We start from the raw sequence: 25661 nt of genomic DNA on the forward strand, positions 1-25661 counted from the left end.
GACATTATAAACACAGTGCTGATGCCTTGAAGAAAACAGTTGGAGACTCCAGGCATCAGAATCCAGGCACCAGGATCTACAGGTCAGTGGTGACAGTTGGTCTCTCTGTGTGTCTCTTACACACACACATGCACACACACACACACACACACAACACACACACACATACAACACACCACATACCACACACACATACAACACATATATACGAGAGTGTGTGTGCGCGCGCACACAGACACCACTTTTCTGTCAATGTCTCCAAAATGTTCAGGTTCTAGGGAACAAGAAATGCCTTTTAGAGAATGTGATGTGATGTTCTATAAGTCTAGGAACACTTGGTAGAATTTAATGAGAACTATAGATTAAGTCAAAGCAAGGTTATTACATATCTGGAACCACAGAGTTTTGAAAGTCATCTCAAAAGATATCATCTAGGCCAGTGATATTCAAACAATGTTTTGTTTGTGACATATGGAAGCTCCATGGACACATTCTGTGACTCACATAAATAGACATTAAGAATCTCACCTAAGTACCAGTGTCTCTGTCACCCCATCATCTATCATACATACAAATAGTTTCTTTGAAAAAAATCTTGTGAAACTTATAATAGCCTTTAAAAAATATAATAATCTTGTCCAAACTCTCATTTCAATGGGAATAGATTGGAAGCCCAGGAACAAAAACAAAAGCAAAAAAACAAAAACAAAACAACAAAAATAAATGAATGGGTAGCCAAGTTACTTCTAGAATCCAGCCTTTCAGTCAAAGCCTGATCCATGCATATCTGTGTTCTGATCTTAAGGTTCTGTGTCTATCAATTGTGTAGTTGGATAGAGGTTTTTATGAGCTATGTACATCATGCTTCAAGATTTCAGGATCTTATCATTTTTACAAGGCAAACAATCTGTCTTAATGCACATTAAAAAAATAATATAGCAACAGAAGCTCAGAATTAGTGTTACAAAAGTGAAGGGGAGATTTTTGTTACGATAATAAAGGGGAGAATCAAATTTTGAGTTGTGGAATCACACATAGTTTGACCTAGAAAGAACCTTGGCAACCACATAATCTAATGCACGAGTCCTAGAATGGCCATGAGAGGACTTGACCCTGTGTTTTTAAGCTCCTGTTATCAGCTTTATGTAATTGAACAAACAAGATATTGAGCCTGAGTATAGTGAAGCCATGTCCAGTGATCTTAATCAGAGTGACATGAATGGTTGGTGATGAAGAGGGGTGGATTTTGAGCAGGAATACCAAAAGCAATGCTGAGTGTGCCTTTGGAGAGGATTGGGAGTTCTTGGGAGAAAAATGAGATGCCATTGCACAAGCAAACTGGGAACAGATGGTGTCAAAATAGGTGGCCATTGTGGATTTTAGAAGGGGGCAGGAATGTGGTCAAAGATGTTCTTAAAAACTGAATTCCATATGCTTTACATAGGTTGGATTTTACTGAAGGTTCAGCAACCAGGAGGGCTATCGTGTTCACAGGGGTAAGTGAAAAAAAAACACAAGGTTGTACTTTAATGGAATTATCTCTGAAAAGAAGGGAGGTATAGTTTCAGTACTGATAAGAGAAATATTAAGAAAGGGAGAGGAGTAGACTTGAGAAAGAGAAGTGGACTGGGGAGGAACAGGTACTTAACTCACCCTTGCACACACTTGATGTGTGTGAGGACATGACACCCAAAGATGACGATGTGCTCCAGACTGCTGAAGTTCAGCCTACGGCTGGGAGGCATTAGGCCAAATTGCTCATCACAGCTGTAGAAGATATTTCATAGCATATAAAAAGGAAAGTGCTTTGTTCTCTTGTGGCTCTCAGCCTTATGGATGGCTGAAGGGAAAAGGACTCTACAATGTGCCTGTGACAAAGAGAAGGGAAATGTGAAAATAATCAACCAGTGTCAAAGATTCCAAGAAGGCAATGAGAAAGCGAAGAATCGTTTTTTAAATGCCTTAACATTTAATGCAAGAAATATTAGCATTAGTGAGAAAGGACTGGTTTGGGCTCTGTGAAACTTGATAATGTTCTTGGGGATGGCAAGATTCTGTTGAAGAATCACAGCATCATCTATTTGTGACACTTGATCCAGGACAGGAGTGTTAAAGAAGTCTGAGTCAGCCAGAGTCCATGGCCAGGGATAAATTACAGAAAGAAAAGAGGGACATAGGCCCAATCTGAGCAAATGCTTATTTTGGTAGTCAACAAGGAAGGGGAAACTTCTAGAAGCAAGTGTATGAACCACTAAAAAATGCATCAGGACCCCAAACTTTCTGTGTAAACACAAACTAACACAAGCTCTAGAGCTTCTTTGTCTTCTCTCACAATCTAGCTAGAACCTACACAGAGACCCTATAGGAGAGTCTATAGGAAACTGGAAGTATGGGCTGTGCCAAGATGAGAGAGTTTTAGAACCCCAGAGGATCCAACTTGACTAAACCAACACTGAATTGCTGTTGCCTGTTTGAGCTGACATTGACCAGAGTTGAAGCCATCAGACTGGATATGCAGCTTCACACACATCTACTTCCCTTGCCCCTCTTAGACCCCAGTGCAGCTTCCTGGATGCTCACACTTCCTCTGCCACAACCAAAAGAACCTCAGGGATTTGGCTCAGAGGGGACATCATCAAAAAGGCTTGGCTTGAGGCTGTGCTGTTATTAATCTACCTGGGATAGAGGAATTCACTATTCTTTTATACTCCAAGTGTGGTCTGGGGACCGGCAGCATTATTAGGACCTGGTTGTGTGTTTGAAATCCAGTCTCAGGCTTTATCCCAGACCTAGAGAACAACACTCACTATTTTAATGAGGATACAGGATCAAGAAATATGTGTTAGCGAATAAAGACTGGGGAAAGGGCTAAACGGGTAAATGCCATGAAAGCATGAGAATCTGAGTTCGAACTCCCAGAACCCACACAGTACCCATATAGTAGAGCACATCTATAATCACGGTGGGCATATACTGAGATGGAAGGTGAATCGAGGAAATCTCTAGCAGCTATGGGCTGGCCAGCCTGGCATGCACAGCAGTAAGTAAAGCAGGGACCAATACCTGAAGTTGTTCCATGACCTTCACATGTACACCATGGCGTGTGCATGCTTGTACTCACACACACAAACACATACACACACACACACATACAAAACCCAGAGATTAAGGACAACTGACCTGACATATCAGTACCCAGGCCTGGCTCATTACTTGCATTACTTCTAGCAGTCTTGAATAAGAATAAGGGAGAGAACACTTACCGAGTGACTCAGAAGTAGGGGCATTCTTTACAGCCTATGACTTTAACCAAATGCTTCATATTTTTAAAGAATAACACTTACATTACAAAATAAATTTACCACAGGAAAATGTTAAGAACTATCAACAACCATTGACGATCCTGTCTGCCACAAATGAGTGTTGTAACAAGCACCAGCAGTCCTTGTCCCCGTGTGTGTGTGTGTGTGTGTGTGTGTGTGTGTGTGTACAGCTATGAATTTAACTGAGATTATAATGTGCACCTTATTTATAGCCTGCAGTTTCACTTCACGTATTTGAAATGTTTGTGCCACAAATGTCATCTTTACGGAGCATATACTTATTTCCTGGATGTGTCATTTCCCTTCAGCCAATTGCCTACTATTGGACATTGAGAGCATTTCCAACTTTTTAAACATCATGAAAAATAACTAATTGAACTATTTAATAACTAAGCATCTTGGCAATTACCTCTCCCTGGAACGGAGGCACCAACACATGCAAGCATGGGGTAGCCAAGATGCTGCTGTCTGAATACCCTGGCATTTGTGCAGAACCTCACTCTCATCTGTGCCCTGTTATTCTTCACTCTCAAGTCTTTTGCCCAATGACTTTTCAAGGCTACAGAATCATATAGCCAGTAATGAAAGCCACTTGGTCTACAGCCCCATTTCTTATAACACCAGTCCATGGCTATCAGTGAGACTGGGGTAGTCTGAATTCCAGCCATCAGTCTTAACCTCATCTTCCTTATGAGCCTCACTTCAGCTATCTCCCAGTCCTATTTCTCTCTCCTACCATCTTCTTTTCTGTCTTATTTTCTGCCTTCTTACACAATCATTTCTCACCCACCCCCTTTTTACTTGGCAAGAATCAGATCTCCTCTGGAAGCCTCAGCCCTGGTCACTCCAGCATTTATGTTTACAAGCTGTTCTCCTGCTTTGGTCTGTTCTGAGTTTCTCGTGTGCTGTTCAGGATTAGACGTTCTGGGTGACCATCTCAGGGAGGAGCTCCAGGATATGACAGTCCTCCAGGAAGGAACACAGTCCTGGGAGGGAAGCTTTGTGGCTTGGGGTTATCTAGGGCAGTCTCTTCACTTCAGAGTGTTCGTTTTCTAAAGCTCAAGTTTCTGTATCTCAATCCTGTTTTGATTTTCACCTTATAAAAAGAGAAATGGGGGCTGTTTGGACAGACTCTTCACGAGTCTCAGTAATTCCAGTTCCCAGGAGTGATAAGAGGCTTCCTAAGCTTCAAACTCTGCCTGTTCTCCCTAGCTAATGTATTCTTCCCTATGTCCTGAGTGCTAAGTATCTTGTTCCCTGCTAGGTAAGGATGGCAGACCACAGTGACCTTCTTGCAGGCCAGGTTGGAAAATGGGAGTGGATCTGTCCTGAGGTTATCTCAGGGCACCTACCTCCAAGCCTGGGAAGTGAGCTGGTAGACTATTTAGGTGAGTCTGTTTTCTAGAGTCTAGGAACCAGCTTCAGCACACAAGGCAAAACCCTATCTAAAGGCCAGGAATAAGGAAAGGATGGGCTGCCTGCAGATGGGAGGGCTGGGAAAACTTTTGTGGATTCTGTAACACCTATGGGTGGGGAACAGCTTGTGACTGGATAATGTCTGCCCCAAATACACTCTGATTTATGAAAGCCTTTTTCTTCTTTGCCTCAGTGAAGACCAGACACTCCCAACTGCAGGAATGTGCTCTCTTCCCATGGCAAGATACTACATGTAAGTAATCTTGGCGATCAAGGGGCCTGAAGATCACATGAGAAGGGGAAAGGCTGATTCAAAGGAACAAAACTCCCTCTAGCCACAGAAATCTCAAGCATTGAATAATTGATCTTCATCTTTGTCAGTCACAACAGTCCTCTTTCCTGGTGGCAGACTGAAGCAACTGTAAGAATGGTATTGCTTAGTCCATTTTACAGACCTGGGAATTGAAGCTCCGAGAGGTTATGCAATTTTCCTCACGCCATGTAACTCCCCAGAAATAGAGAGCAAGATCAGACTCCCTGTTCTCTGAACTGATATAGCTAGTTCTTAGAAAGCTCAAACAATCTTGAGTCCCAAGGACAGCACCTTTATGGTGACCTTGACAAGATCAAAAAAAAAAAAAAAAAAAAAAGTCTCACTATATAGCTCTGACTACCCTAGAACTCAGTATGTCCATTTGGGGGACCACAAACTCACAGAGATCTGCTGAGATTAAAGTATATACCACTACACCTGCATCTTTGACAATAACTGAGTGGTGTCTAAATGCTTCCAGTGGGTGAACTGTTAAGTCCCAGTTCCCAAAGTCTGAGAAGAATGCCAGGTGGCAAGCTCTATGCAGACCTTTGTTCTTAATGTACAAGTGAGCCTGCTTTAAAAACAACACGCAAGCTGTTTTTGAACAGCTATTGCTAGGTGTTGCAGAGACAGGAAAGGCTCCTGGAAGGGGTGGCCTTGGTCCAGAGGTTTCTGCTCTCAAATGTATTGTGAGCTCCCAGAGCTCTGAGAGCAACTGATGGGCATCTCTGAAACCAGCTGGGCAACTAAGCTAATATCAGGCATTATTTTAATGTTTCATGTGCATGACAGTTTCTCTCCAGCTTCCCTGGTGCATACTTACCCTCCCAGGCATGTCATTAGACTCATTGGCATAACCAGTGATTAATCAGGCCCTGATCTAGTTCTGGGTTGGCCTCCTATATGTGTTCCACCCAGAGTGTACCTCACCATGGCCAGAGTGGGCCCAGAGTCTTGGGACATAGACTTTTTTATTCTCTGATTTTTGATTTGTGAATTTTCTTCTACAAAAAGTTTTTTTAATTTTACAAAGCAAATCACAGCTAGTATATCCTCAGTGCCTTCATTAATTAGTGTTACCATTTATTTAAAAAGTTAAATCAAGCCTAGAAACATTGTGGATAGGGCTTATTGTATCACCAGGATACCTGAGCCTCAAAGCAACTCCTTAGACAACTGTGAAAACACCCTCAATTCCCTCACCTATCACTTCTGGAGCCTCTGACAATCCTGAGCCTAGGAAGCTTGCTCTCTCTTTGGGATGAAACTGTTTCTACCCTTATTGGAGCAGTGTCCTTCTCCTTTCTGGAAACAGAATTCACCAACGGCTCTGTGTGGTGGTCCAGTGAGATGGTATGGGGACTGAAGGGGACAATGATCCCTGAAGGCAGTGGGCCATTAACCTTGCCCTCCTGTTTCAGAATCAAAGATGCACATCAAAAGGCTTTGTACACACGGAATGGCCAGCTCCTGGTGGGAGACCCTGATTCAGACAACTGTAGTCCAGGTGAGCTTCCAGAGGCCTTTCTTCCAGGAGTTTCCCAGTGTCCATCTGCCACAGGCCCTTGATTCTTTCCTTCTATTATATCTCTAGAGACGTGAGAATATTGTCCCAGTGATAAGGAGAAGAAGTAGGGGCAGTTTCTGCCTGTCCAAGTGAATTCCACTTACCCTGCAGTTTCCATACAGAAACAGGCCAGATGAGGCCAGACCCAGAAGCTTCTAGCTGAACCTTACCTTGCTAAAAGCCTCCCATCTGCAGTCCCCTCACTGCCTGAATTGCATTCTGTCTTACCCCCCAGAGAAGGTCTGTATCCTTCCTAACCGAGGCCTGGATCGCTCCAAGGTCCCCATCTTCCTGGGGATCCAGGGAGGAAGCTGCTGCCTGGCATGTGTGAAAACAAAAGAGGGGCCTCTCCTGCAGCTAGAGGTGAGACACCCCTCCTCATTCTGGGGGACACTGCAGAGTCAGTCCTGTCACTGGGATGTAATGACATCTTTGTACCCACATGTCACCTCTCTTGTTCCCCATCTATCTCTCTTTGCCTCCAGCTGAGGGACTCTTGCCTTTGGGGATCTACAAAAAGAACATCCCTGTGGGAAAACTCTTCCCTATTGGTTCTTTCTTTGGCCAAGTTTCTAAGGCACCAAGGGCTGACATCCCAATCAGAACACTCATCTCACAGCTGCCTCCCTTTCCCCACAGGATGTGAACATTGAGGACCTATACAAGGGAGGAGAACAAACCACCCGTTTCACCTTTTTCCAGAGAAGCTTGGGCTCTGCCTTCAGGCTCGAGGCTGCTGCCTGCCCTGGATGGTTTCTCTGTAGCCCAGCTGAGACCCAGCAGCCAGTGCAGCTCACCAAAGAGAGTGAACCCTCTACCTGTACTGAATTCTACTTTGAGCAGACTCGGTAAGGAGGCGTGAGGTTCAGGTTCAGCCTAGTGCCCCCAAACTGAGCCCTTCTTGTGCTGTGTCTCTGGAAAGCAGACTAAGGATTCACCAAAGATGTTTAGGTCTTAATCCCCAGAATCTGTGACTGTGTTACATTAAATGGCAAAAGGGCTTTTCCTCTGTGGTCCATTTGCACCCATTGAAATCATACGAGGCCTCATGAGAAGAAAGAAGGAGTCGGAGGGATACTGGGGCAAACTTTGCTACTTAAATGTGAGGATGAGGAAAGGGACTATAAGCTGATAGGTAACAGTGGTTTCTAGAAACTGAAAATGGTGAGAGCTTTCCTGACACTGATTCTGGAATTTTTTCTGGACTAGAGAATTGTAAAATAATACATTTCCATTGTTTTAAGCCACTGAGTTTGAGATCATTCATTGACGCTGTCATAATAAAACCTATGCTTCACATACAATTCAATATTGATCAATATTGACCCTAGTGATTTCTTGGAAAGACATTCACAGATTCTCCTGGATGTTGAGACCAGGGTCCAGTGGAGTCCCTGAGTTGAAGGGATTTCACAACCCAGAATATCACACTCAACTCTTCTGAAAGTTTGTAGTTGCACCCCTTGCCTGAGAACACCAGCAATTTTTCAACTCATTGGAAATTTGTGTCCCTGCTCCTGCTAAAGCCGGGAGCCTGTCCTGATTTAGTGAGGGATGAGCTGCTGGCACTTTTTTGTGTCACTAGTGTCTAGAGCAGTGATGAAACACCAAAGATCTTTCCTAAGAAGATGACCACGAAGCTCTGGCTAGACCCTAAGAAGATGATGTAAGCGGAGCTACAGTGCAAGGTAAGTCGATGAGGAGCTGCCCGGGGAGGCTTAAGCAGGGCTTCACAGGGGGACAGCTAACCATGGACTCAAAGGAAAAGGAGTTTTCCTGGCAGAGAACATGAGTCAAGCATTCTAGGTAGAATCAACAATTCAGAAAGGTATGAGGGAGGCATGGAGAGCTCCGGGCATGTGTGGGCTATGGTGTGTCATTCGTGTGGCAGGAACCCAAGGTTTGTGGTTAAGGAGTTGCTGAAAATTAAAACAGGAAAATGGGTGGAGTCCAATTGAGAATGACTTGCAAGGGAATTTAGGTCATAAGTGGGAGGCCCAGAGGAGTCATCTGAGTATTGTAAGCAGTGGCCCTGTGATCATTGCTGGACCAGCCTAGGTGCTACAGAGCCTATGTTCAGCCCAGCATCCCCGCCCACAGCTGGGTACCTTCAGAGGTCAACTTCTGTGATCTGGTTCCATGGGTAACCTGACCGGGTTTCATCTTCTCGTATAAACTTAGGCACATAAGCTTAGACATTGGCAGAGTTTAGTTGAGTGGTTGGTGAATCAGGCAGCGCCAAACTGTAAGTTGTTCAGGGCTTTCCCAAGGGCGGGCAATGGGAGAATAGGAATGGGGGCAGTTAGAATGCATTCAGGAAACAAGGGGAAGAAAAACTTGATTGCTTAAAGTGGAAAGTCCCAACTTAAATGTTAGTCAGTATTTTCTAATTATTTGAGTCTCTAATTAGAGACAGTCTCTAATTTGTTGTCAGTTTCTGGTTACTTAATCTAAGTTTCATTTTCTTAGACTATGACTTTTCTCTGAGTCAAATGTTAGCGGTGCAATAGGAACTCAAGACCCAGAATAGGCTCTGTTGATTATTTTAACAATGATCACTCATTTCTGTTGCCTCCATTGAGATCTCTTCCCATGGGCCACCCAGGCACATCAGGCATCCTAGCACCAGCATAGTAGCCATGATTGCTGCAGACAAAATACTTTTCAGTATCTGGTGTTTGCTGCACCTCCATCAGTGCTGGAGGAAGGCTACAAAGACCACGAAGGCACGGCCCCTGCTCTCTAAGGACACACAATGTAATGGAAGGAAACCTGACTTTATAAAGTGAATCACCTGGTTTCAAACTGAGCAGAGCTAGGGCTGAGGGCTTAGCTTAGTGGCAGATCACTTGCCTGACATGTATTAAACTAGGAAATACACATCCTTGGGCTCTTAGATGGCGTAAATGAAAAAGACATTCATTTGCTAAGAAGTCCGATGATCGGACTTTCAGTTTCTGGAACCCATGTGGTGGAAGAGAGAACCAACTTCTGACTATTTGGGCCATGGCACATCCTCTACCACCACCACAACACACCAAAATAAATAAGTAAATAAATTAGAAAAATCAAAAAAACTCATATTCTACAGAGCTCTGGTAGAATCAGCAGCAGGCTGTTATGGCACTTGGACTCTGTAACTCAAATATAGAAGAAGCTACTTATGACAGTTCAGGACTCCAGGGATGCTTCTCTGACACATCACAAGACTCGGACTTAAATTCCTTCTCCTCCCTAGAAGAACACACCATCTTCCCAACCAGGCCACAGATGGTATAATTATGCAAATGTGTGGGAGAGACACACTTAAGATCTTATCCACTATTCTAAGTAAGTGGTGCAGAGTATGAAGACCTCTTAGGTGGCACTCAGGAACTTAGTGAGTGAGCAAAGAAATGCATGTGGCTATGTGTGTATGGTGTGCAATGTGTGTGTTTGTGTGTGTGCGCGCATGCACACTCACGTGCCCTGTTATGCATACTGTGTATATCTGCCATAAGATTTAATGTGTGCAGCAGTTCATTTACTGGGCTTTGTTTTGAGAGGATCTATAATAACTTTACCCAAGAGGGTGGTATGTTCAAAGTCTCCTAAATCAGCCAAACCAAGGTTAAAAACTTTACATTGACTGGCATTCCTCTTCGGACCATATTTTCAAGATACCAGCTTGAGCATTACACACACACACACACACACACACACACACACGCACGCACGCACGCACGCACGCACGCATGCAAGCACACACGCACGCACGCACGCATGCATGCAAGCACGCACGCACACACACAAACACACACACACACCAGATACATGACACCTGTTAGTTCAAGTGAAGGCAACTCAGGTCTAGGCAAGAGAAAATATGAAAAGGAGAATGGATAAAACATTAATGGACATCATTTTTTTTCTAGTACCTGTCAGAAAAAAATTAAAAAGTTAATGCATTGGCATTTAGATTATTTGACCACATTTTAGGTTGAATTTCACATTTACATAACTGGTTTCCATTATTCTATCTGAATAAAGACTCTACCTCCTGAGAAATTCCAGTCTCATCTGTACCTAACAAGGGACAGACTCCAAGTGGTGGGACTTCGGAAGCTTATTTCTGAGAGGGATCTTGCAATGCACCATTTGGATTGAAGGTGGCGACAGAGCTCAGCTTTGCTTTTTTGAGGTTGTGCGCTCTGGTGAGCAAATTCATCAAATTTAATTTGAAGGCTTCACATCGCTTGTCCATCAGCCTCTGTATCCCATCTCTGCCTTGCTTTCAAACTGAACATGTAGCTCTGCATGCCTGAAAAGGCTCTGCCTGTTTCTGCCATTAAGAAGTTGTACAACTTGTGTGTGACAAAAGACCATGGCCCCTGCTTTCCAGAAGCCTGGAGCCCAGTATCCACATGTGCTTGGGCCTGTGCTATATTAAAATACACATTCACTCCTAATTCACCCTTAATGTCTTTTTTTTGCACAGATGTCCTTGTACGATGTGCAAGCTGTCTTCCCTCATGACTTACAAGCTGTAATGAATCATTCTTCCACACACCCACTCCTTCCAACTCTCCTGAAACGCTCTTGTCCAAAGCCTGGTCATAGAATTGGGGTGGCAAAGAAGGCTTGGAACCTTACTTTCAAGCAGAAGCTCTTCTACTTTGGAATACGGGGACAGACAATTGTCATAGAAACTTTACAAGGAATAGTACTGCTCATATCAGCTTGTCCACATAGAAGACCGGAGGCTCAAATATCTCCTAGCTATGTATTTCCCAAACATGTTTTCGAGAATCTTGCACTGGACTCTCATGCATGTAAGGGGGAAATGGGTTATCTGTGATCTTCTTTGCATGCTCTTTTCTGTTCCACCCTGCTTCAACAAAAGTGGCTGTCTCACTGTTCTCCAAAGATAAGCACGATTGCCACTATGCTATTACAGGTGCATATCTCAGTCTACAGGCACCTGCTGAGATTTCCAGGCTTTTATGTCATAGAATGAAGAGTTGGACTAGGGATCACACAGATAGTGATAGAAAAAGAGGCAGTTCATAAGGAAACACACTCCTGAGAACGGAAGTGGGCAAGAGACCTGGAACAGGAACAGGACCAGGACCTGAGAAGCCACAGCACCCTAACCCTTTATGTGTTATTTAATAGCATCCAGTTTTTCCACAGTCAGAATTCAAAGGGCTTTTTAAAAAACACATTCATGTTTGTTCCACTTGTCAATGTAAGAGAGATCCCCAAGCCTCTACTGCCAACTGGCTTCTTTGACACATTAATCTTGATGCCTCTCCGTAGCCTGATCTCCTGGCCCAACTCCACTCCCAAGAGCTGTGATCCCAGGAATCTTTTTGAAAGATGAAAATCGGGCTTCTATAACTTCTTCAGTGCTGATGAGAGACATAGTTTCTACCTAACAGCAACCATAATTCTCTCTTAAGCTCTTGACTAGAAAGGAGGGTTTGGACTGCCTGTAATAGAAATTGGCTGGATGCTCTGCATCACAGAGAGTTAGTTTGAAACGATCATACCCTTGACGAGAACTTTTGTCTTTTAGTCTTTTAGCTGGATGTGAGAGTGTCCTTGTCATTAAGGGGCTCATGAGGTTGTAGAGACCCAAAACCATAAAGAATTCCGAGAGTAACATTGAGCTTTTTCAGTCTGAGTAGACTGAGTCTTTGTCCACCCTGGAGAGGTGTCTATAAACACCAGAGAACATTTATACTCTTGACAAGAGTCATCTGTCAGAATTGCTTTAGCTACTATAGTTTATAAGCTCCTTAGATACTCACTTTCTACAGATTTTAGGTGGTGAGGTAAGCTATACCTAAGAGTTTTGGCAATCTGGATGAGGTGAGCCCTCCCACCGCTGTGCGCTGTTATTGTAACTTGTTTTGGGCAATCCCAGCAGTAGCTCCTTTGTCTTTAGGACATTTCTACTATACAAGTTCCTGAATTACTTAATTAAGTTAAAGAACAAAGCCCTGATACTGAGAAAGGAGTCCCATGGCACGGAAAAGAGTGGGTTTTCTTAGAGAACTATGGGTATCACTGGTTTTTGAAGGGAGCCCAGCCTCCTTTCAAACCGTGGGACATCTCGTTTTGCAGAGAGTGAAAAGGTGTTTCTAGTTCCCTACTGAACTGGGCAGCTCCTTTCCAGCACCTTGTTTTCCCATAGCTGTGGAAAGTATTGCCTCTGTGTAATTTCTCTCCAGACCAGGGCTTTCATGTGGTTGAAAGTACTTATCTGTCTATGGAAATATTTTATTCCCTTGGGTAAAGCTATCAATTGAGCCTGTAACTTGTAACTTGCTTCCTCTAAGCCTTGATTGTCTTTATTTTATTTCTGTTGTTGGAAACTCCAAATGACAGATTTATTATTTATTTATTTATTTATTTATTTATTTATTCCAGATCTATTTTCTTTTTAATTATCTGTCTGTTTGTGTGTCTGTCTGTCTGTCTCTCTATGGGCATATGCATTTCAGTTCAGGTACCTGCAGAGGCCAGAAGAGAACTTTAGATTTTCTGTAGCTAGCGTCATCAGTAGCTATGACCTGCCCATTGTGGGTCATGGAGCTGAATTCTATAGATCAGGATGCATTTTTAGCCTCTTAGTCTTCTCTAAAGCATCCCCAAAACAAAATGTAAAAGTTAACTTGGATTATCCGAGTCATATTATCTCTTCCTATAATTTTCTTCCAAGCTACAGGCACTTCTTCAGACTGCTTACAGACATAGGACTGAGACATGATCAAGCAGATAATATCTCAACTAAGGCTGCTCAGTTACATATCTTTTTGTCCTCTGCTCTAAAATTTTAGTTACACTGTGAATTAAGAGTAAAAGAAATTTGGGCTAACATGTGGAGCAAGTATATAAACATTAAGTGCACACAAAGATAGATTTTTAAAAAGTAAACGTCTTGTGACTTTCACTTAGATCTATTATTTGTTTTTTTTAGTTTAGAATGTTGATCAGTAGCATTGAACAACCTTGAATGCCAAGTCTGGCATTGCAGAGACGTAGCTCTTAAAGGAAGAGACTTTATCTCATCAAAGGCACTGAACCTCACCTGATCAGTAACAAGACTGTGAGCAGACTGAGCAGGTATCAGCAGCTTGTTGTCTTCTTAATGCTTTCCTTCCATTTCCTTACTTGATATGTGCATATGTGTGCATGTGCATGTATGTGTGCCACAGTCTCTCTCTCTCTCTCTCTCTCTCTCTCTCTCTCTCTCTCTCTCTCTCTCTCTCTCCTCTCTCTCTCCCCCCTCCCCTCTCCGCCCTTCTGTCCTGTGTATCTATTTGTCTGCATCTGCGTCTGCGTCTGCGTCTGCGTCTGCGTGTGCGTCTGCGTCTGCGTCTGCGTCTGCGTCTGCGTCTGCGTCTGCGTCTGCGTCTGCGTCTGCCTCTGCCTCTGCCTCTGCCTCTGCCTCTGCCTCTGCCTCTGCCTCTGCCTCTGCCTCTGCCTCTGCCTCTGCCTCTGCCTCTGCCTCTGCCTCTGCCTCTGCCTCTGCCTCTGCCTCTGCCTCTGCCTCTGCCTCTGCCTCTGCCTCTGCCTCTGCCTCTGCCTCTGCCTCTGCCTCTGCCTCTGCCTCTGCCTCTGCCTCTGCCTCTGCCTCTGCCTCTGCCTCTGCCTCTGCCTCTGCCTCTGCCTCTGCCTCTGCCTCTGCCTCTGCCTCTGCCTCTGCCTCTGCCTCTGCCTCTGCCTCTGCCTCTGCCTCTGCCTCTGCCTCTGCCTCTGCCTCTGCCTCTGCCTCTGCCTCTGCCTCTGCCTCTGCCTCTGCCTCTGCCTCTGCCTCTGCCTCTGCCTCTGCCTCTGCCTCTGCCTCTGCCTCTGCCTCTGCCTCTGCCTCTGCCTCTGCCTCTGCCTCTGCATCATCTGTCTGTCTCTTTGTGTCTCTCTGTGTGTAGGTCAGAGGACAACTTGTGAGACTTGGTTCTCTCATTCCACAGTGTAGATCATAGAAATCAATCTCAGGTTGACTATCTCGGCAGTTCGTGCCTTTATTTGCTGAGCTACCTCACTAACCTCAACAGCTTGGTTTTTAAATGACCAGGATGTTTTTAGTTTTAAATTGGACATGAACTTTACAACTATTCTTTTGGTTTTCTTGTTGTTAAAATAGGAAAACACAGGTAGACAGTCAATATTTTTTATACCTCAATGTCACAACTATAAATTAGGTCTTATCTTAAAATATAAGATATTAGTTATTATTGTTTTCTTAAAGACATAGTAACTTAAATTTTTATTGAATATAGAGTAAACTTACATAGATTCCAAATTTTATTGTTTATTGTGATTATATCACCTGAATTTTGATTGTGAAAAGGAAATTTAACATAAAGATCTTTGACAAATGTGTACATATAACCATCATTTTACATATATTATAGTCTTCATAAACATATTGCATTTATCACTTGTATATTAAGAATATTCATGAAAAAATCCTTAGGAACTAGTCTACTAGGAGGATTTTAATGTACATTATTTGAAGGCATTTTGATTAACATAAAGTTTTGTCTTTTATTTTTTATTACTGTAAACATTTTTCCAGAACCTGATTTGAAACAAAATCTTTATTTAAAAAAAATCTGTATCCAGTATTAAATTTCATAGCTTAATAACTCCATTAAATGTTTTTATAAACAAGTAACATTTTATAAAACATATAATAAATCTAGAATTACCATTTCAGTAGACTAGAAAGGTGCTGAAGTTTATAAGACAGCCTTCTAAGATATTTTACAAGGCTTTTAAAATAGCCCTAAACACACACACGCACACACACACACACTTTTTTAAAAATTAGGCATGCCAAAATATCCTTAAGTCTACAATAAAAACTAAATTTTAAAAACGAAGTGACCATATGTTTTGATCCTTTATTCTTTCGGGAACTCTCGGAGCAGATTGGTCTTTGTCACATGTTGTTTTACATACATGACATACAAATTACATCAACACACAGGACACAATTTCACTACAAAGTGAACGGTTTTTTATCTTGTCTCCTTGGAGAAAAGGAGGTTGGGCTGGGGAGTCTGTAAGAATGCCTTTGGCTCTCCTGTCTGTAAGACTGTATCCCTGAGTACCTTTACTTCTGTAAGATGTTCATGCCAGATGTTGGTCCTTTCCTTTTCTGGGAGCAGGATCAGTCCTCTGGATCCTTACATGGTCATGGCTGTGGAGTTGGGTCACATTGAATACATTCATGTGCCCAGCGGCTTGGGGCTTCTTGTTTGAAGCAGATCTGGTTTCTGTCCTCTGAGGCTCATCAAGGGATCATTTGATAGACGGACCTAACAGATGGCATCTGTAAGGACCAGCACAATCATGTGGACTCCTTTCTCTGTCCTTGTGGCTTTCCATCAATCTCAGTTATTGAAGATGGAGAAGTCAGTGTTTATTCAGCACTTGAGTCTCTGTAGTCAGAGGTCATTTCTTTGGTTTCTGAAGCTTTCTATAGCTGACAAAGGTTAACTGGCTAAAACATGGTGGCCCAGAAAAACTTTTCTTTGGGGGTATAAAGAACCCAGGTTGGTGGACTTCCTAAAAGCTTCACTTAGCCTGTTGACAATGGGGCAAGTTTTACTGCCTTGAGAAACCTCTCTGATCTTATCACAGTTAACATATTTGTCAATATAGTTTTTCATTCCTGCACTAACACTTTGTGGGAGGTTATAACCGGAGCAATGGGTTCCTGATGAAGAACTTTCACACTGGACAGACAGTCATTAGAACTTTGAGCAATCGCTCATCTCCATGCTGGTTTTAAAAATCTTTCTCTCAGATCCTCTGTTTTCTGCCCCACCCCACCCCAGAGATATAGCAAGCAGTTAGAACTAAGCATAGGCAATAGACTCAGTATCCCTATCCCTGGGGCAGGAATGGGTCTCTGGAAAATTATTGTGGGTAGAAGATAGAAAGAAGAGCTACTTCAGTATCTGAACCAGAACAATGTGGAGTCTGTGTTTCCTGTCATCTCGGTGAACCCTTGGGGAGGTGAGAGGAAGAAAAAAATGGGAAAAGAAGACAGGAAATGAGTCAACGTAGTGACACAGAAAGGCTCGGGTTCAGTGGCGCTCATGAGTTGCTGGGGTGGTACGGCTCTCAAGCTGCTGTGTGAACGTTGTAAATTTATTAGCATCATCAAGGTCATACCCACATATGGCCACCGTCTTAGTTGCCCTTGTGATTGCCACGTTGATTGGCCATGTAACTGTTGTCCTATTTGACCACATGGCTGCTTATGAGCAGTGAGTGGTCAGCTCTGCGGATGCCTGAGCATGAGTTCCCAAGAACATCACTGCTCTGTTCCCCTCCAGGCTTGGTCATAGTCCGTGTGGCTTTGTGTAGGGGCCTCCAAGTTTAAATGTGGATCTTCCTGGGCAGCTGCCTCTTAGTCTTCAGTGTGAAATTGGCAGCTGCTGGTCAATCCACTTCTTTGCCTGGCACAAGCTCTGCCAAAAGCCCAAAAGGTCTGTTGGGAAGAGCACCCTCTTGGTTCCCAACTTTGTTGTTCCTTTTGGCAAAGAAAGGAAAGGCCCAGAGAGGAAAGGTTTGAACCTGGTCACCCCTGGAGCAATACAAAGATTCAAAAACCCAGGCCATGAATGTCCTGATCCTTTAAAGGCCACTTCTGTAGCTTTTTCTTCCTATTCGGAGATCACAGTGATTTTCTTGGCGTTGTCTCTATCTTATAACATGGTGTTAAAAGGAGTTTCCAGTCTTCCCGTGCCAAATACTTTGTCAACCTTGATTCTTCTTTCCTCACTTGCCCTATCCACCTGCTTTGATGCTGCCCCAGGGCCTTTACATCAGTCTTCAGTTGAGAAGAATTCATTATTCTCTGATTAGCTTCATGCCTCAGCTCTTTGGTGAAGACCATTCTAGTTATTTCACTTAATAACCTTTCCAGCACTGGAATCTCAACACTTCCAAGCCACCTACATTACAGTCGCAAAGTGCCTTCTGTTACATTCCAACACAGTCTGATTTTCTCCTCATCCTTCCTTGTAATGTAAGATCCACCAGGCGGAGGTTCGAGTCTACTTTGTTTATATATCACTAACATGTACAAGTGTTCATGACAAGTGTCAGAGACATTTTTGAACAAATAAGCACACAGGCAATTTGAGAGAACACTTGGCTAGTCAGCACATCAGTCCCAGGAGAACCAAAAGAATCCAACCAGGGCGTCTGGCTCTATAAATAACTGAACTGTGATGTCTGTTCAGAATCATCAGAAAGGACTCTGTCAGCAGATGGAAGTAGTGTGGAGTCTAGTCTCCAGAAAGATAGGTACAGAGGGTGGTCTGGCCATCCAGCTGTGTCTAAAAACTTGGTGTATGCACAACTCACTTACCTATTGCTGGGTAACAACAACCTAGCATTTACCAAGTTAACACAACAGTTTATCACTTGTTCTTACCTGTGGGCTGCGCAGCCCACTCATATTCAGCTGGAAGCACGACTGGGTTAGATGGTCCAAGGTGGTTTCAACCACATGATGGACAGTTGGCATGACTGTTGTTTGTGTGCCTTGAGTCCCCTCTTGGGTGTCCTTAGATCCTCCAATAGGCTAAAGAGTGACCTTCTGACTCATGTGGCCACCTGAGTGTTACTTTTCTAAGGAAGAAGGTGGGTGCTATGGCTCCCCTTGAGGTCTGAGCTCCAGAGTTTACATAGCCACACCTGTTATGTCCTGTTGTTCAAGCAAGTCACAGGACCTGGCTCAAGAGGAGTGGGTAAGGAAATGAATTCTTCCTCCTGAAGGGAAGAGCTACAAGGAATTTGTTTTTAAAGTCACTGTGAGCAAATGGGAGAGGAGAGGGCTAAGCCCAGACTGACCATCCCTGAAACTACACCTTGTTATATAATGCCTTTACAAGAAGCTCAGCCATGGCTCATGCAGCAGGAAACCCTTTGTCTTTTTCATGAGTGAGGGCATGAGTCAGCCCTCCAGAAGTCTATCCCAATCAGTGTCTATGACACAGTGTGTGTATGTTTCCATGACCAAAGGGGATAATTAAATAGGAAGTTGACAATCAAAACATAACTGCTCTGTATAGAACCATGTGCCTCAATTGTGACCCAACATGGCTTGCTCTGCTCAGCTCATTAGTCACAGAAGATCATGGAAAATCATCTTCATTTTGAGAAGCTGCACATTGGTCATTACTTCCTCACACACTTCCCCAAGAGAGGCAAACAGATGACCTGATAAAGAAATTCAAGGAAATGTGACTCTGAGTATTCATATTTCTTCCCAACATGACTGGCAGGGAAACTGGGGAAGGAGGTGTTTTTCAGGCTGCCTACTATGAGAACAGGAGTATGGATTTTTAGTGATGGTTCTAGGCTCTGCTGCCAGCTCCTTCCCTGTTTTGGAGGTTGGACCCTTCTCCTCGATGTACTTTCCTTGTAATAGTTTATAGTCCCTTATAGATAGCTCTCCCCAGTCCTGGCCAATCACATCACCAGGAATCCAGATATTCTTGTTCCCAGCAACCAAGCATGGATATGTCAATGCTTCTCTACATGCAGCATAGGTGCAGGTTCCTCTCTTATCAACATTTTTGTTATGTGGCACTGGAAGGTGAGTTCCAGAGGCAAGAGATTTGACACTTTTTATTTATATATTTTTCTGGAAGCCCTTGGACTCTTTCTAGGGATCACAGACTTTACTGTGTACTCTTAGGGTTGCCACACCCATTCTGAAACCATAGACTTCAATGTTTATTATGACAACTGGCTATAAATTAATGAGTGCTAACGTGCCAATAGTTTGTAATGATTTTCTAATGGATGAGAATAAAATTAGGAAAAGAAAGACTTTTGCTCATTTACTCCAAAGAGAGACACATGGGTAAAACACAATGTCACCAGATAATGAAATTCATGAAGGTTCACCAAAAGCTTGGTCTTTGTCAAGAAATGTGGTGTCCCCACAAATTACTTTAAGTAGGAAAGTGACACAGTAAGAATTGCATCCTAAAATAATTATTCTACCACTTCCTAGAGAATAGGTTGTTGGCAGTTCCATAAGAAGCCTCACAGAAGGACTTTCTGCCCCAGAATTCTTCACCTCCAGTTAGACTGAAAGATGGTTAGTGTCTGACAATCAGTAAGAGAAGTGATTTGATTTAAGACATATTTAGAATAAAGACTTGATCAGTTTTGATACATTGTTGAATGTAGCTGGAGTTTCTATGTTTGCTGTCTATTAAAAATATTTCTACTAATAGCAGCTGGCTTTATTACTGACTGACAATAAGGTATAATAGAGGAGAAAGAGGACACACTGATCTGATAAGCTTGGGTTTTGAGAAGTATCTCAATCCACAGGTGGAGGTATTCAGTAGGCAGGGACATATACATATTTGGAGAGAAATTTGGAATGAATATAACTATTTTGGAGTTTCCAGGTGATAACTGAACTTATAGAGTAAATGAAATTTGGGGAGAGATTGGCATAAGAGAGAAAAAGAAGAGGGAAAACGGTAGACAGTAAGGCTGAAAGACAGTCAGAAAAAAATTCTCAGTTCTAAGAGGTGGGAGCAAAGTCAGGAGACATGCCTTATGGGAATCCTATGGAGTCACTGTCTCGGAGAAAGACTCATCGGTACAAAACAATGGCATAGATAAAATCTGGTCAAGTCTAAAGCGCTCATTGGACCTTGGAGCTAAGCCTGGGATGATTACAGAAGTATAGATGGAGGAAAAGCATCTTCAGAGTGAGTGGGAGAGGAGACATGGGCATGTGGACTGGGTCTTCTTATAGATTTGGCTGTAAAGGGAGGAAAGAGAAAGGGTGAAGTTGGAGACAGTTATGGAGTAAAAAAAAAGGTGTTTTCAAGGTGCAACAGTTTAAAACATGTGCTTCTGAAGGAGAAATCAGAGAAAGGAGGTGTCTCTTTGCTTTTGGTCAATAGCTAAGTGCATGAACTCAAATGTCCATCTGAACTAACAGTCTTACACTTCTCTAGTGAATATAAATTACAAGAAGTAAATATATTAAGATAACATTGAAAAGGATCGATATTGCAGAAGCATGTGTTTTTATTGCTCCTGATGCATCTGAGAAAAAAAGTAATGGCCTTTTTCAAAATTAGTAAGAAATCTTTGCAGTACTTATAGCCCTTAAAGACTTAAAAGTATCTTTTCAGTACTATTTCCAAGACAACCATTTCATTTATCAATTGCTATGGAACAAATGACCCCAAATCCTAGAGGTTCAAAACAAAAAAGAAGGCAACATTAATTTTGTTTATGAATCTGAAAACAGCCAGAGCTCATGGGGACCTCTTGCCTTTGTTCTATGGAGCATGTTCTGAGTGGGCTCAAAGAGCAGACCTAGGAGTAGTCTGAGAATTTCCTACTCACAGATCTGGAAGCTGATGGTGGCCAAAATACCTTCATGTGACCTTTTCATGCCACTTACTCTTCCCCGCAATATGGTAACTGGCTTTCAAAAGCAAGTGTCTGGAAAAGCAACAGGCAACATTGTGTAGCATCTGATGCCCTCCCTTCAGAGCTCATTGAGAATAACTTCCCCTTCATTCCTGTTTGCTAACGCCAGCTGACATGAGGGGAAGGGGTTAGACCTCCCTCTTACTGAGAAAAGTTTCAAATTTGTTGATAAGTTTTAAAACCTCAAGAACACAGTTTCAATACTGTGTTTGACAGTAGATCAAAATGGTAAGTTTCTTTTTCAGGGAGAGTGATAATTTCTATGAGATACAACATCAAGTTTTAGCTTCTAGTTATAAGAAGACATAAGAAGACACCTTTGTCCTTCTACTTGCAGGACATATTTCTTTTGGTCAAAATCAGAATTAGTGATGGTAATGTGTATTCATTACACTCTTTATAATGTGCAGAAAGTACTAGCTTGTGGCTGTTCTCAGTTCAGTGGCTCTCAAATGTAAGCTTTGAACAAGTTTGTGTTGCAGAACCTCATGTCTCCTACTAAAACCGTGAGAGAGAAGGGTTTGCCACAAGCTGCTGAGACTTTTTTCTTCTTGTTAATTTCAAATTCTACCACTATAAGCAACATTATTTGTATGGCAAGCAAACAAACAGGCCTTTGGACTTTGAAATAAGAATGAAATAGAATCTTACTGAGTAGTAGTGGGATAAATAACGTAGTACCGTTTTCTTCTACCTTGCACTATTTGAACAAATAGAAGCAAAAACATTACAGGCTTTAGGAAGAGGCTGAGTAAACTCACATATGCTGAGTACTCGAAGGTGCTTACTGAATGGCTGTTGATGTTGAGTGAGTTGGGGAGATTATGTAGGACCAAGACCAAAGGCTAGAGGACTTGCCTTGGGAAATAGTTGCTTCCTGGTCTCATTGGATGAGATGAAGGAAAGGGAAAGGGGGAAAACCATCATATTTAATAGAGACAGATGAAGAATGTCTTAAGATTTTTGTTTATGTCATTTTTTTCTAACTAAAGGGAGATGGGGTAGAATAGGATATTGACTATTGACGAGAAGACAATTTTAAGTGTTTTCTGTGGAGATGAGAGAGCCGACCAGTCACAGAACCATGGAAACTTGGCTAAAGCAACCACAAAGGCCGGTAAGTTTGAATTTTTGCAGTGTAGATGAGGCTGATCTTTCACATTCTCCTGTGGTACTCAGAGGCTTCATTACAAAATCCAAGAGGGTAGACATCAGGCATCAAACATCTTCCTGTTGTACAGTGTGAGGGAAGAGGAAACAAGCCATGAAGACTATGACAGAAGAATGGTCCAGGTAAGTAGCTGGAAGAAAGTGGAAACCTTGGAGGAAGGGGTAGGTCGAAGAGCAACAGATCTCTAGATTGTTGAAATGCATGGGTAGTGGTGCTAATGAGGATGAAGGAAAAACAGGGGAGCATGCATAGAGACTCTTAGAACAGAGCTGGCTGTGGTCAGAGGACACGATGCTTATATTTACCTGTTATGGAGGTGAAAGAGTCCAGAACGATGAGTCACAAGCATGATGAGCAACCTGCAATGCTCTGGAAGTGCATGTCGGGAGAGGGGTGAAAGTGCAAGTCCCTGATGGAGAGAAAGTCAAGGGGCCTAGAGCCCTCCAGGCTGGTCATTCCTGTGAACATCAAAGACCTGTGGGCTTCAGGTTGAAGAGGAAGAGTTGGTTCAAGGTGCCAAATGTTCAAAGACCAAGGGCAAGTCCAGGAAATTCGGTAACCAAATGTGACAGTGAGTGCAGGGAGTGTCGGCTACATGGAGCTGAAGCATTTGTTTGCTTGAGTTGGCTTTGCATTTTATAAACATCAGAGAAGTCGTAATCCACTAGTGTTAGCAGAGAGAAGACTACATGCTCACTCATCTTGCAAGGCCTGAAATAGCTAGAGGATAGGCCAACAGATCTTTCTTCTCTTTCCTGAGAAAACTACAAGGGACAAACAGTGCTGGAAAGAAGGCAGATTTTAGCTAAGGCAAGAGCTGGAGAAACATTTGAAAAAGAAAATAGAAAGTGTGATTCACTCATTTAAAATCACTATGGTGCGATAGGTTCTGGGCACTAAGACACATCTGTGAATACAATGCACTAAAAGGACCTCCATTCCATTCCTCAGAACAGGCAACAAATCCCTGAGCAAATACATACTCAGTGTGATTTCAGAAAATGATACAGCCAATGAAGAAACAATATGGCCATCAAATGGAGGCTGAAGAACGTGCTCAGGAAGCGAAACGTTTTAGTCACAAATTATGTTCTCCAAAGGGAATGGAGGGTGTTCTGGGAGTTGTGTAAATAGTAAGCCCGGAGAGGTCGTACTGGATTAATGCTGGCTAGAGTAAATAGCTTGGTTGAGTAGCAGATGGAGAAAAACATTTTAAAGTTTACTAATCGTTGCTATGGGACTGACGATTTTGCAGAGTCGTTACCAAGATTCTCAGAACTCTTCCTCCATTGTGGCCCACTGAGAGAAGCTGTGGTCAGCTCTGTCTGCCCTACTTGCTGAGCCCAAAGACCAAGGTCAGACAATTGCAATACCTGCCCACAGGCCACATAGGTCACAGAAACATTGGAGAACAGTGCAGGGGGTGGGAGGCAGCATGCGAGGCCGTTTGCACACAGTGCAGGAAGTAATGGTACTCTTGGGAGTTGAGCAAAGGGAAGTGGCTAGTTCTTCAGACGTGACACCCAGTGAATCTTGAAGGAGACCTTTTTAGGGCAAAAGAAAAGAAGGTTTTGCTTCACCAGGCACTAACTGACTTAAGAAACTTATGTTACTTTCTTATGAACAAACAGAAGCAAAGGAAGATCTGAAACATGCCTAGCACACTGAGCCAGACCAGACTGGTGGTGAGAGGAGGAATATTTGGGAATATGTTTCTACTCTAGGTGGCCCCAAACAGTGTAATCCTTGGTGCCATGGTTGGCCAGGATGTTGGAAGTGCCACCCAGGCTTCAATCCTTGTTCCCTTGCCTGATTTGCCTTTATAATAAAACCCAAAGCCTGTCTTTCCTAACGGTCTCTAACTCGCTCCCTTCCATTAAAATCATAGAAAAGGTAGACCTCTCTAGCTTAAGCGCCTTCCTTTAAAATAAATGGTCAAATGAATCCATTATCAATTCACTCATTTCTACCTGCTGAACACTTACATTCAAGATATTACTGTAAAAATAGAAGGACTTAAATATATAAAATTGTAACTTTAAGCTGCCAGGAGGTACAGAAAGCTTGAGTGATGTTGTAAAATAATGTGAATGTTGGTGTACCCTTCATTTCACACTCTTTCTTCTTCTAGGCTTCAGATATAACCCATCAGTAGGTCTTCATCCTTACTGCACTGTCTTTAGCTTCTAGGTCTGTGTGGGCAGCTGCTAACTGAATATCTCCACTGATGTCTCTACATGTGGAACACTGTATAATTCAAAATGAGTTCACCTTCCTCCCATTTCCTTCAAGAAGATTCTGCTCCTTTCTAATGTGTCTTCTTTCTCAGACGTACTTACCATTCTTTTAACAGCTCATATATCCAGGCTGCAAAATAAGAATATCCTTGGTCCCTACTCTCCTTCCACATTTAGTAATACCTCTTGCCTTAAACAGTTACTGGGTCCTATCAAATCTACCACCACAATATTTCTATCAGCTTCTCTATCCTAGGTAGCATTATTGTCTAGATTCCATCTCCTAAATTTGTGGGTCACTGAAGCAAGTTCCCACCAAGTGGCTGGATGGATTGATGTTTTTTTCTTCAGTGGCTCAATATGTACTTTTAGTACTGACATATCTGTCAGCTCATCTCTCAGTTGTCCTTGCATCTCCCTACACTCACACTGTGTTTAAGAACAGCCATCATAAAACACTGCAAGGTTTCCATCTGCTGCCCTTTGCTGAAGAAAATCATTACTTTCCCATGTGTATGCTAGGCGTACTCATATCTCTGAGCTCAATCAAGAAGTCCACTAGAACACCCTGCACATCCAGCTTATATCACCCATTGTCTATACAACTATAGGGCACTGGCTCACTCCCAGTACAGATTGATTTTTGAACCCCTTCCAATAAAAGTATGATAAATGAATAAATAAGATAGAAGGAAGAAGGAAAGAAGACAAGGAGAGAGGGAGACAATGAGGGCGGGAGAGAGGGAAGCAAGGAGAGAGGGAAGAAGGGAATGAAGGAAGGAAGGAAGGAGGGAAGGAAGGAAGGGAGGAGGGAAGGAAGGAAGGGAGGAAGGAAGGAAGGAAGGAAAAAGAAAAAAGAATTGTCTAAGCATGTACTATGTGAAGCAAAGCAGAAATAGGGAGTGAAAGTGTCAAGGAAGAGGTGATGAAGTTTGAGTCAAATGTTTTGGTAAAGGAGGGGCTCATTATCCAGGCAGTTAGAGCAGGGAAGATTTAGGCAGAGGCAAGAATATGTGCTGAACCACAGACATAAGAAAAACTGGTGAAACATTGGTTTATCTGTCATGATTCCACGACAGGTAATAGAGAGAACTATGGATGGTCTGAAAAGGAAATATTTCCATATGAATATCTCAGCACTCAGAGA

The 25661-nt window shown here is 42.8% G+C and overlaps 1 protein-coding gene across 1 annotated transcript; it reads left to right on the top strand.

Annotated features, from left to right (window-relative positions):
- Window positions 1-7886, top strand: Il1f10 (interleukin 1 family member 10). Its single transcript, XM_034507897.2, has 6 exons — window positions 1-82; window positions 1445-1496; window positions 4933-4992; window positions 6477-6562; window positions 6858-6985; window positions 7262-7886. The coding sequence occupies exons 3-6, from the start codon at window positions 4961-4963 to the stop codon at window positions 7472-7474; spliced, it is 459 nt and encodes a 152-aa protein (XP_034363788.1). The 5' UTR covers window positions 1-82; window positions 1445-1496; window positions 4933-4960; the 3' UTR covers window positions 7475-7886.
- Window positions 7887-25661: the final 17775 nt, after the last annotated feature.

This window comes from Arvicanthis niloticus, chromosome 6 (assembly GCF_011762505.2).
Source record: "Arvicanthis niloticus isolate mArvNil1 chromosome 6, mArvNil1.pat.X, whole genome shotgun sequence".
In the NCBI taxonomy this organism is placed as follows: Eukaryota; Metazoa; Chordata; class Mammalia; order Rodentia; family Muridae; genus Arvicanthis; species Arvicanthis niloticus.